This window comes from Psammomys obesus, unplaced genomic scaffold (assembly GCF_907164565.1).
Source record: "Psammomys obesus unplaced genomic scaffold, mPsaObe1.curated_primary_1811, whole genome shotgun sequence".
In the NCBI taxonomy this organism is placed as follows: Eukaryota; Metazoa; Chordata; class Mammalia; order Rodentia; family Muridae; genus Psammomys; species Psammomys obesus.
In genome coordinates, this window is record NW_026586383.1 from 4,008,629 (window position 1) to 4,021,260 (window position 12,632).

A 12,632-nucleotide genomic window follows, 5' to 3' on the forward strand; every position below is an offset into this window, starting at 1 on the left:
CATTCGTGTGCACACACACACATAAACATCACATATAACCAGCTGTGGTTATATGTCATCCCAGCACTTGGGGGAGGATGGAGGCAGGAGAATAAGGAGGTCCAGACTGTCCCTGGCTATGTAGTAAACTTGAGGTCAGCCCGGGCTACCCGAGTCCTCGTCTCAGCAATAAGTAAGTATTACTCCTGATTTGGTAGCAAAACCCACCCACCCCCAACTCTCTCTTCGCTGTGAATGGTTTCAGGTTGAGTCTGGTTTTGTACCTTAGGGCAGATTTAGCCCAGGGACCTGGAGAATGTTTTCCTGAGCAGAAGTCAGGTTTGTCTTACATTTGGGGCTTTGCCTGGCTTTAAAAAAAAAAAAAAATGTGTGCATACATTGCCGCTTGCCTGTCTGAGCACTGCCTGCACGCCTGGTTCCCGCAGACGCCTAAAGGAAGCTTCCGATCCCCTGGAACTGGAGTTACAGACTCTCCGAACCCGGGTGCTCTTAACTGCTGAGCCATCTCTCTCGGCCCCTTTAAAAACAAAAACCTCTTATTGCCTTTATTTGTTCGCTTTGCTGGTGTGTATGTGTGTGTGCCACAGCACACCTATGAAGGTGAGAGGCCAGCTTGTGGGAATGGGCTCTCTCCTTCCATCATGTGGGTCGTGGGGATTGAACTCAGGTCGTCAGGCTACGTGGTGGCCAGTACCTTGACCCACTGAGCCGCCTCACCAGCTCTTGATTTCTTTTTGTCTTGAGTTACTGTGATTTCCCTGGGTCACTCCAGGCCGTAACCTCACTCTTGTTTTCCCTGTGGAGCAGAGGGCTCTTCTGTTTTTGAATAGCTCCGCCAGGATCTAAAAAGGTCACCTGGCTGTGGGTGGAGGAAGCTTTTCCTTCCCTACGGTATCCAGAAAGGTGCTTTCATCCAGATCAAGGGCGAGGGAGTTCTCAGTAGCCGAACTCTGAGTAATGCGTTTCTCTCATCTCCTTTCCTCACCAGTATTTTGGGTTTGTGCTTTACCGAACAACGCTCCCTGAAGATTGCAGTAAGTCAACGCCCATTTCCCTCCGTGGGGTCCACGACCGGGCCTATGTCTCCGTGGACGGGGTAAGCATTCTCTTCAAACTCCACATCGAAGCCTTGACAGGGGTGTGTGGAGAGCCTTGTAACACGGCATTTGAGCTCTCCAGCCTGTTGTCCTTGGCAGTGCCCTTGCTTGCCACTGTGGTCACATGCTGTAGACTCCGGGCTGTTTCCCAGCACTCACACTGTAGCAGAGCCTGAGGCCAAGGCCAGCGCTTCCCTCACTGAGCTCAGCACCTCACCCAGGCCTCCTCTGCTCGTAAAGGGCAGCTTGGTACCTGTCACCGCACAAATGTGCTGACCCTGGAGACTCCCTCCGACGTGAGGCATTGCAGTCTAAAGGGATGCTCCTGGCAGTTTTTACTAAGGTCCACCAAGGACTTCATTTCCCAGCAGGATGCAGGTGGATCTTTAAACACCCTTTCCAGCATCTAGTATGCTGGCACGCACCTGCATTCCCGGCTGTCAGAAGGCTGAGGCAGGAGAGCTGCAAGATCCAGATTCATCCCCCGACGTGATGAAACCCAGGGCCTACAGAACAGAAAGGAAGGGATGAGGAGCCCTGGCCTGTGAGTTGGCTCAGCAGGTAGAGGCGCTTGCTGCTGACTCCTGCAAGTTGTGCTCTGATGTCCACGCCTGTGCCTTGGCACTGAGTGTGCGCAGGGACGGTAATGAATAAAGCAATACTAAAAAAGATATCTGCAGCCGTTTGCTCCTCGTCGGAACAGTTACGGGAAAATCTCATGGGACGATTTTCCTAGCCAAGGATTTTTTTCAGAAAATTTTTAGAGTTTGGAGGTTTGGGTGGTAGTTGTTTGTTTGTTTGTTTGTTTGTTTGTTTTTCAAGACAGGATTAAAAATAAAAAAAGACGGGATTTATTTTTGTGTAGCCTTGGCTGTCCTGGACTTGCTCTGTAGACTAGGCTGGCCTTGAACTCACAGAGATCTGCCTGCGTCTGCCTCCCTGAGTGCTGGGATTATAGGTGTGCACCATCGCCCAGCTTTGGTAATTTTTTTTTTTTTTTGAAGAGGTTCTCATGCCAGCCAGGCTGGCCTCAGACTTGCTTTGTATCTAGTGCCAGCCTTGAACTCCTGATCTTCCTGCCTCTGCTCCCCAAATGCTGGGATTACAGGTGTGCATAACTCCTGAATAGTTTAAATTAAAATATTTTCACTCTAGGCTGGGAAGATAGTGCAAGCATGAGTTCAGATCCCCAGCACCCATGTCAAGAACAAAGGAGCAAGGGGCTGGAGAGATGGCTCAGTGGTTAAGGGCATTTGATGCTCTTTCGGAGGACCACATGGAGGAGCACATGGCAATGCACATTTATCTGTAGCTCTAGTTCCAAAAGATCTGTAAACTCTTCTGGCCTCTGTGGACACCAGGCACAGGCATAGTACACAGTCACACACGCAGGCCAACCACTCACCCACATAAATGAAATAGTAAGAAGAAAGAAATCCAGCTGTGGCAGCATGCAGCTGTAATCTCAGTGCTGGGGACCTGGGGACAGGAGGGTTCTTTGGGAGCCTGGCCAGCCAGCCTCGCCTCCTCTGCAGGGTCCGGGTGAGCAGGAGACCTTATCTCAAAGAGGAAGATGGGCTGTTTCTGAAGCTGCCACTGGCCTCTGAACACACACACAATGCCGGGAGCGGGGAGGGCTTTCTCTTGTAACCAACAGATTTTATCCCCGGCAAGCCCCTTAGGCGTGACACTGCCCTTGCCCTTCCCTGGCCTCTCGTTAGTTGTGTCCTGGTAACTTATGGTCAGTGTAACCATAAGTTATTTTTTTTTTAATAACCTTTTTAAAAAGCCAGGAATGGGACTGGGGATTTAGCTCAGTAGTAGAGCCCTGGATTCATGGTGGGGAGTGGGAGTGGAGTGAATGAATGACCAATGGATGGATGGATGAATGAATGAATGGATGAATGAATGAAGCATAGGAATGCACTGTTGATAAGATACCTGCTGTTTTCCCTCACCCGGTTACATAACCTCTGTGGCTAGTGTACCCTAGCAAGTGAGGCGAGCTGACTCCACCTAACTCTGATTTTATCTGTTAGCTGATTTTATCAGCTCTCTGCACGCGTGTGAGGGCCTCTCTCTGTGCCTGACCTGAGCCGTGAGAAGGTGAAGTGACCCTTCTCATACGAGCACCCCCCTGGACCGTCTTGCCTATCTCATTCCTTTAAAAATAAGCTCGGCGTGTGGGAGGTGAGGCAGGAGAGTCACAGGCTCCGGGGAGGCCCACAGGGTGGACGGAAAGAACTGACCTCCACATGCACCATGGCACACATGTATGCACAGACCTGTGGGCGCACATACACGCCCACAAATAACTAAATGTCAAATATACAGCAGGAAAATGCCTGGGCCTAGCATGGTGGTCCACACCTGAAATCCCAGCATTTGTGAGATGGAGTCAGAAAGGTCTCAAATTCAAGGCCATCCTGGGCTATATCGAATGACCTTTTTCCAAGTAGAAAGGAGTTCCTGCTAGAGACATTCCCAGGCAGAGGAGTGTACCCTGAGCTTGTGCAGCCTCCTTCTTATTTGGGAAGACAGGGGTTATGGGAACCTGAGCACATCTGGACTCTCCCTGTAAATCTGATGACACCTCGGGGCAGGAAAAGTGATGTAATGCCAGGTTCACGGGACCCTCAGAGACCACCAGGATACGACTCAATGCAATTGTAAGAGAGCTTTATTACAAGAGCAATCAAACTCAGGACCCAAGTCTTACTGACGCAGAAGTAGAGAAGTGGGACCCCAAGCTCTGAGTGAACAGGATTTTTAAAGGGGAAGTCTACGAGCAGGGGGTTTCCATGGCAGCAAGCAGGGGGGCACAAGCCTTGGCATTACAGAATTGGGTGAAGTTTAGCAGGGCGGTGACCTTTTCTGAGGCACACAATCACAATGGCTAAGGCATATAATCACAATGGCTATTTTTCCAAACCACATCTGAAACATTGGGGAGAATTTTCCCACCCGATTTCCAACCGATTCCCATTGATTATTGCCAGGGAGTTTGTCTCTATTTTCTATGAAGCATTTATTCTGTATTATTTCCTGGAGGCTGTGGCTAGGAGAGTTAACTTTGTTCTCTGACAGGTGTACATTCTGTGATATTTTCTGGTACCTGAATTCAGCTCTCAGTCAAGATGGCTCTTTATTTTAAAATGGAGTCACCCAGGCTAACTACACCCAGGCTAACTTAAGCTCTCCAGTGACAGATTAGCTGTACACATGGCTCTTTCGCTCTGGTCTAACCCTTCGTTCAGCCTTTGGCTTTAACTCACAGGTGCCCCAAGGAATCCTCTCGAGAGACCATGTGACCACTCTGAACGTACAGGGCAAAGCTGGGGCCTCTCTGGACATTCTGGTGGAGAACATGGGGCGCGTGAACTATGGCCCAAACCTCAGAGACTCTAAGGTAGGACCCCGACAGGGTAAGCTGTGCCTGATAACAGCAGTGACACTGTACGGGCTTAGCCCGAATCTTACATGTCGGTGACTCTCAGGCGGGACGCTGTACGGGGGAAGCCTGTGCCTGAGAGGCTGAAAGAAATTCTGTTCTTGCATTCAATACTCAATGCAAGCATTTTTGCTTTCTGCTTCCATTTATACAGAAACAAATTTGAATACTTCTATTTCTGTTTAAGGAATACAGTTTAATATTTACTTTTTTTTTTTTTTTCTTTTTTTGGAGACACGATCTCTCTGTGTAGCCCTGGCTGTCTTGGAACTCCCTATACAGGCCAGGCTGGCCTCAGACTCAGGGATCCACCTGCCTCTGTCAAGCGCTGGGACTAAAGGTGTGCACCACCACATTCAGTCTACACCTTAGCGTCTGAACTTTTTAAACATTTTGTTTATTCTCATTCTCTCTTTCTCTCTCTCTCTCTCTCTCTTTCCCTCCCTCCCTGTCTTTTTTAGGGGCACATTCTCAAGTAGTCCAGGCTAGCCGTGAACTCACTGTGACTGTGACTTTTTTATCTTTCTGCTTCCACCTCCCAAGTGCTGGGCTCACAACCGTGTGCCCCCATCCTGTTTATGCAATGCTGGGGCTTGAATTCAGGGCCTCTTGCACACTAGGCAAGCACCCTGCCAGCTGAGCTACATTCCCTAGCCCTTAAAGCATTGAGATATGATACATATATAGAGAGATGTATGCATGTATGCATATACATGTGTCTATTCATACACACACATATGTGTGTATGCATATATGTATGCACTCATTCTGAGGGATCTCCACAAACCAGCTGTCACAGAGCCTGCAGACTTCACTGAGCCTAGAAGATGCGTTTCCTTTTCCTCCACAGACCATGAGGACCTTGAGCTCTGCAAGCAGAACCCTCCCCTCGTGTCTGAGCTCAGTCATCTTGTGGAGAGAAACGGAAGCCGCTCCACCGTGCTCTTCCTCTGCTTTGAAAACCCACCCAGCTCATCAGAGCGTTCCTACCCGTCTGAGTCAGGGTGGCATCTGGTGGGCTCTGCTGTGCAGGCTTGGATGGTGGCCTGCAGCAAACTCTGCTGTAGAAGGCCCCTTTGCTGCTGCCCTACCACTGGCCTGTAGATTATTCTCTGTCCAGTCACAATGTGGTGTTCTAACCAGTATTTCTAGATAATTGAGTAACTTTATATTACCGGGTGTGGTGGTGCAGGCCTGTAATCCCAGCACTCAGGGAGGCAGAGGCAGGCTGATCTCTGTGAGTTCAAGGCCAGCCTGGTCTACAAAGCAAGTCCAGGACAGCCAATACTACACAGAGAAACCCTGTCTCAAAAGAAACCCAAACAAACCAAAAACAACTTTATTTTAATCTGGGTTTTTGTTTTGTTTAATTTGTTTAAGAAAAAGCCTCTCAGGCCAGGCTGGGCTGAAACTCACTATGTAGGTATGTCCTTGAACTCCTGAGCCTCCTGCCTGCGTCTCACAAGTGCTAGGTCTGTGGGCATGTTCCAACACACCCAGTTTATGCAGCAGAGTCAGAACATGAGCTAGATTCCACAGACTTCCACACGAATGGTCCTCTCAGCTGGGCAGGTGCCTGGCTGCTCTGATGGGGTGAGGGGCAGAGGCCACCCCTGCCGTCTGCATTGGGGTGAATATTCCTAGATTTCCCTCTTTACTGATTCTCCCCTTCATTTGTCCCCCATTCTAGCAATTTCTGAAGACAGGGGGATTTGGGCTCCCGTTTTTCCCTCAGAGAGCTGTAACAGACAGTAGGATGACATTGTCATGACGCTAAAGTGAGCACAGGGCCACACCTCTCTCTGTCCAAAGAGTTGCTCTTACCAGAGTAGTTAGGGGCAGAGCCTGAGCACCAGCTGCCTGAAAAGCAGCAATCCAGATCCAGACAAGGGACAGCGAAAAGCAGAAAGATTTATTCAGTGTGGCCACTTTGGGAAAAGAAAGAAGTCCAGTGACATCCCCAAACCACTCCACTCTAACCCCAGTCCATCCTTGGGTTCAGGTTTAAACAGAAGGCTAGAGATCCTCCAGCAGTCCTTCCCATCACCGACCCCTCCCTGCCTCAGCTCCAGTCTCTCCAGCGGGCGCTCTAATACATGGTCAGACATGGTGACATGGTGACATCACTTCCTGGGAGACAAGCTTCCCCTCCAGCTGAGACTAGGTCTTGGCCTTTCTCTCCCAGCATGACATTTCTGGGACATTCCAATTTCTTGTGTTCCATCATCTCAATAGCCTGCCAGCCAAGCGGAGGGGTGCAGATGTCTCTTTAGAATATCTTCGTGCTGGGCTGGAGGGGTGGCTCAAGGGTTAAGAGGACACACGTTTGTACCAGAACACCCACATTGGGCAGCTCACAACTGCCTGTAACTCCAGCTCCAGGGGATCCAATGCAAGAAGATGCCCTCTTTTGCATGGTACCACATGCGTGTATACACACACATCACATGCCACAAATAAAAATAAATTTTTTAAACTAAAAAAAAAAAAAAAAAGAGCCAGCCAGGCATGATGGCACACTCCTTTAATCCCAGCACTCTAGGATACCTCCTAGGCAGGCAGATCTCTGTGAGTTCAAGGTCAGCCCGGTCTACAGACTGAATTCCAGGACAGCCAGGACTACACAGAGAAACCTTGTCTTGAAAAACCAAAATGAAAAAAACCTTTTTTTTTTTTTTTTTTTTTTTTTAAAGAATATCTTCGTTCCTACCAGGACAGTCAGGACAGTGGGTTAGACTGAGCCCCTGGCCTGAGCGATGTCTCCTGGCTGTACACACAGCTGAGTCATTTCTGCTTCTTCTCCCAGGGATTCAGGGACATCCATGACTCCCTTCAGTGCCTGCTGTCTCATGGGCCTGTGTTTTCCTTTCACAGGGTTTGGTGTCTAACGTGACCCTCAACGGCACCATCCTTACCAACTGGACAATCTTCCCACTGGACACCGAGACTGCGGGACGAAGCCACCTTGCAGCCTGGGAAGCCTGTGGTGAGGGCCGCCATGACGAAGGCCCCCTCCTTTCAAATTACACACTCCCCACCTTTTACGTGGGCAACTTCTCCATTCCCTCAGGCATCCCAGACCTGCCCCAGGACACTTTCATCCAGTTCCCTGGATGGGTCAAGGTATGCATCTTCATGGGTTCAGGCCTCAAGCGTTTGCCTCTTAGTATCTGAGAGGGAATCAAAAGGCTGCTAAAGGGATGCTCTGTAGGGGGGGAGAGGGTATCTTACCGGGTCACACTCGGGAGCAGAACTGTGGTAGATGTCAGGGCCCATCGTCCAGCTTGGAGGTGTCCGTGTCTCTTCTGTTTTCTTTGACTGACAGCTTTCTTCAGTGAACAACAGGAAGAACTAGGACATATTTATTTTTACTGCATTGACTGGTGTGTCCATTGGCATGTGTGTTCGAATGTGCCTGCCACGGCATACATGTGGAGGCGAGAGCCATGGGAGTCATCTTTCTCCCTCCACCGTGTGGCTCCTATGGATTGAACTCTGGTCACTAGGCGTGTTAGCAGGCCAGAGTCATCTCTGCCATCCCCAGGGCCTCTTCAGATGCTGCTGATGAAGGGAAAAATTTTTTTGTCTGCAAAGGGTCTCATGTCGCCCAGGTTAGCCTTGAATTTGCTATGTAGCCAAGAAGGACCTTGAAATCCTGCTGTTCCTGTCTCTGCTTCAGCTATATACCTTCATAGCTGACTTTTCAAAAGACATCAGCTCACGGTCCCAAAGAAAACAGTGTTCATATCATATAGCTAACAAAGGACCTCACTCTAGATTGTATGTGCTTATGCTTACCACTAAGTTAGAGGAAAAAAAAACCCAAAAGTTAGGGGAGCTGAAGATGGCAGAGGAGCAAAGTTTGGTTCTCAGTATCCACGTGGTAGATCTTAACTGTCTGTGCACATACATATATGCACATAGCATAAATATATACATATATACATACATATATATATATATATATATATATATATATATATATATATATATATATATATGCAGGCAACACACCATACAACAAAAAAAGATCTTGTGAAAACTGGATAAAGAAATTGAACAGCTACTGCACAGAGAAAGTAAGCAAATGGGCAATAAATACATTAAAAGTTCTAAGTGCCAAGGGGGTGGGAGGGTGGGAGGGGCAATCAGAGTGCCAAATAAATTGATCATTGAAAAAAAAATGCAGGTTAAATCAGTATAATATAAGGCCCGGTGTGGTGACACACACTGGCACAAGCAGTCTTTGAGAAGTTGAAGACAGGAGAATCAGAAATTCAAAGTCATCCTCCAGTACAACCTAGTGTTGGAAAGCAGATGATAACAAGTTTAGGAGACTAGCGATGACAAGGCAGGGTTTCATATACAGTTGTACAGAAAGAGACGCAAGTGCGGAGAGTAATGCAAAAACATCCGGGTGCTAATTCATCCCCAGATCATGAGAAATTCCTGTCCTCTCTTCCCATAGGCCAGGACAGCCCTCTTCCCTAATTCCCCACCACGTTGTTTTGTGCACAAAGCTTTATCTAACGAACACTTTGGGGCTCACAACTGCCTGCTTCCCTGATCTTGGGCTCAGTCAGTAGCCGACTGCAGTAACTTTCTGGTTCTCGGTGTTCTGGGACAGCCAGTGCTAACTGCCAGCTGCAGGAGAGAGGGCCTGGGCGAGCACCTCCTGCTTGTTTGGGACTCTGATGAGCTCAAAGCTCACCTCTCACCATAACAACTTATTTGCTTTGTTTCTGTTTCTTCGAGACGGGGAACGGTTCCTTAACAGCAGCAAGTTTAGACCAGCCTGGGCTGCAGGAGAAACTGTCTCAAAACAAACAAAAATCCAAGAGCCATTGGCGCATTTGACAAGTGCTGCCCATTTCTCCCCCTCCCCCCAACCCCCACCTCCCTGGAAGTGATCCACCATTGGCCTCTCGGCTGAGCCATCATATACCAAGCACAGTGAGGCTTCTGGTGTGGCTTCTGGTCACTGCCATATTCTCCTCAGTCTAAGCTCTGCCTGCCTAGAAAGCCTGGTCCTTCTCTGCCCTGTCCCTGACAGGGTCTCATCCTCCCTGACAGGTGTCACTGCTGTTTCCTGGACTTCCTGTCAGACCCCCTCTACCCTCACTTCCTGCCCTGTGGTCTCTAGAAGGAAGGTTCAGTTCTGCCTGCCTTCTTCCCCGAAGCCAAAACCCCGTTCTCACTTTCTCTGCCCATGATTCACCAGCCTTTTCTTCTCCCTTAAGGCAAAGAAGCCGTATCTGGGGGCTCTAGGGCCTGGGAACAGGAGGTGCAGCCCTGTCTCCAGAGGTGCTTCCCCTTCAACTAGCAGGGGACTCTCTGCCCCACAAGCCACCCTTGGTTTCTCCCCTGCCGAGTAGAACCTAAAGTGAGAAAGGAAGCCAGGAAGGATGCTTTGGCCATCAGAGGTGGCTTGGTTTGCTTGTGTGGGCCACCAAGCCAGGCCTTGTGCACTTTGCCAATCCTCTCCCAGCTGTCATGCAGCAGGATATCCTCTCGTTAGCACAAAATCTCTGGCTTTGGCAGCTCAGCCTAGCAGAGGTGGCCACACACGGCATTGTGACGGCTAAAAAGACAAAGAGCCTGGGGTATAGCTTGGTGGAGCGCTTGCTTAGTGTACATGGGCGCAGTCCTGAGCACCACACAAAACTAGGCGAGGTGGTGCCGAGCAGCCCCAGAAGGTGGGAGGAGGATCAGAAGCTCGAGGTCATCTTCAGCCACATAGCAAGTTCCAGGCCAGCCTGGACTACAAGGACGCTTGGGTTGACTCCTGGCCTGCATGTGTGTACACACTTCAGGAGCTGTCCTCCTTGTTTCTGTTTTGCTTGTTTGATTTTTGTTTCACTTTGTTCATCATCACTGTCCGTGTGTGGGTGAGGTGTGTGTGAGAGTGTGGATATGGCAACCACAGGCGACTTTCTAGCACCGGTTCCCTTCTTCCACTTTGGATTCCAGGGATCACACCCAGCTCTCCAGGCTTTCACAGCAAGCCCCTTTACTTGTGAGTCAGCTTGCCTGATCCCCTCCCTGGGACCTGGGGCTTTCAGATCCCCCTAGGCTGACTGGGTCCCCTCGTCTCCACCTCCCCACACTGGCATTATAAGCATATCCCAACACACCAGGCTTCTTATGTGGGTTCTGGGGATGGAACTCAGGACCTTGTAATTGGGGGATAAATGCTTTATGGACCAAGATACATCGCCAGCCTCAGCATTTGGTATGCCCCAAGGCCCCACAAAAAGGTAGGCAGCTGGGGGTTGAGGGAGAGGGGGTCCAAGAAGGAGTAACAAGTGCAGGTTTCTAGAGAGTCACATTTAGGTTACTATACAATGTTGTCTTGGGTTTTTATTGCTGTGATAAAACCTCCCAACCAAAGGCAACATGGAGAGGAAAGGGTTTATTTTACTTTATACTTCCAGGTAACAGCCTGTCCCTGAGAGAAGTCAGGGCAGGAGCCTGGAGGCTGGAGCTGATGCAGAGGCCGTGGAGGGGTGCTGCTTACTGGCCTGCTCCTCATGGCTTGCTCAACCTGCTTTCCTATAGAAGCCAGGACTGCTAGCCCAGAGGTGGCACCACCCACCATGGGTTAGGCCCTTCCCCTCTGCTATGGGCCATTCCGAGGAAGGCGTTCGCTCAGTTGAGCTTCCCCCTTCCCAGATAACCCTGGCTTGTATGAGGTTTACAGAACATCCAACCAAGACAATGGGTGTAGCGTTTTGGTGGCTCTCATGTTACGTCTTTAAAGGCTGCTAAGGACATTAGCCCTTAAGGGGGGCGGGCAGCAGCCTTCCACAGAGCACCAAAGGCCACAGAGAGCTTGTGTCTTCCCCTGGGCCTGGCCCCAGGTTTGCACTCCGCACGGCCAGTCTCACTCACACTTAGCATTTCCGTGCCTGGAAAGATCACTCTCACAGTACCCACAAGTGTGTGAGCAGAGGTCCGCAATGGTGTCATCCATGATTATCGACAGGAGGTGATGGGCCCAAAGTGCATCTGATAACACTTCGGTCATCCGTGCAGTGAGACCATCTGGCCATAAAAAAGAAAGTAAAAAAATGTGATACACATTATAACACGGGAACCTTCAACCTCACGCTAGCCTGGCATGCCAGCTCACCCTGGCACTCAGGAGGCGGCACAAACAGACACAGGTGGATCCTGGGGGTTTTCTGGACAGTCAGCGCAGCGGCTTCAGGGTCTGTGGAGAGGCTGCTCCAGAGGATAGGTGAAGAGTGATGGAGAGGGCTGGGGAGGTGGCCCAGTGGTTAAGAGCTCTCGCTCCTGCAGAGGACCCAGGTTCTGTTCCCAGCACCCACATGGTGGCTCACAACCATCTGCAGCTCTAGTTCCAGGAAATCTGATGCCCGCTTCTGAGCTCCAGGGGCATCAAGCAGGACGTGGTGCACAGACATGGATTCAGGCAAAAGAAATGAAATGAAATAATAGTAATAAAATAGCCAAGGAAGGCGCCCACACTTCTGGTCTCCACATCACAAACAGGCAAACGCCTCCATGCACCCCTCCATAAACACAAATAAAGCACCCCTCTTCCAGGCCTCACCCTGTGCTGAGGGAGGGACACTTCCTCGGATGGCATGGGGGAAGAGGAAGGGTCTGACCAGGTGACGCTGAGGCCTGAGCAGCTCTCACTGGCCCTCTGTCTTCCTCCTCCACCGAGGGCCACTTGGCTTCCTTCTCCATTTGTTACAAAGGAACTAACTTGATTTAGTGAATGAGCTCGCTGATGAATGCGATTCGTGAGATAAAAGCAGCACTTCTGATTACTCTGGCTTTTCTGGGGTTGGATGTGGCTTTCTGGTTAAGCCAGTGAGCTGGGCAGATTTCGGTGGTGAGGGGTCAGGCATGCCTGCTCCGTCCACACAGGTCAGCACCCAGTCTGCACCATGCCCTGGCTGACTGGAGACTCCCTCATAGAGATGTGTTCTCCGGGACTTTGGGGATGGGTCAGAATGTGAGTCATGCCGTGAAGCGTCCTGTTGTGCTGAGACAGTGGCGTCTGTTCTGCTCACCTCCGACTGAAATGAGTTGGATACACCTTCCATTACAAT

At 50.0% G+C, this 12,632-nt stretch overlaps 1 protein-coding gene across 1 annotated transcript in view; it reads left to right on the forward strand.

Moving 5' to 3' along the window:
- Glb1 (galactosidase beta 1) overlaps nt 1-12,632 on the forward strand; it is a 70,130-nt gene that overhangs the window by 49,363 nt on the left and 8,135 nt on the right. The window contains exons 13-15 of the mRNA XM_055601776.1: nt 989-1,096; nt 4,375-4,506; nt 7,423-7,671. Coding sequence (XP_055457751.1) covers nt 989-1,096; nt 4,375-4,506; nt 7,423-7,671 — 489 coding nt within the window. The remainder of the gene's footprint in view (nt 1-988; nt 1,097-4,374; nt 4,507-7,422; nt 7,672-12,632) is intronic.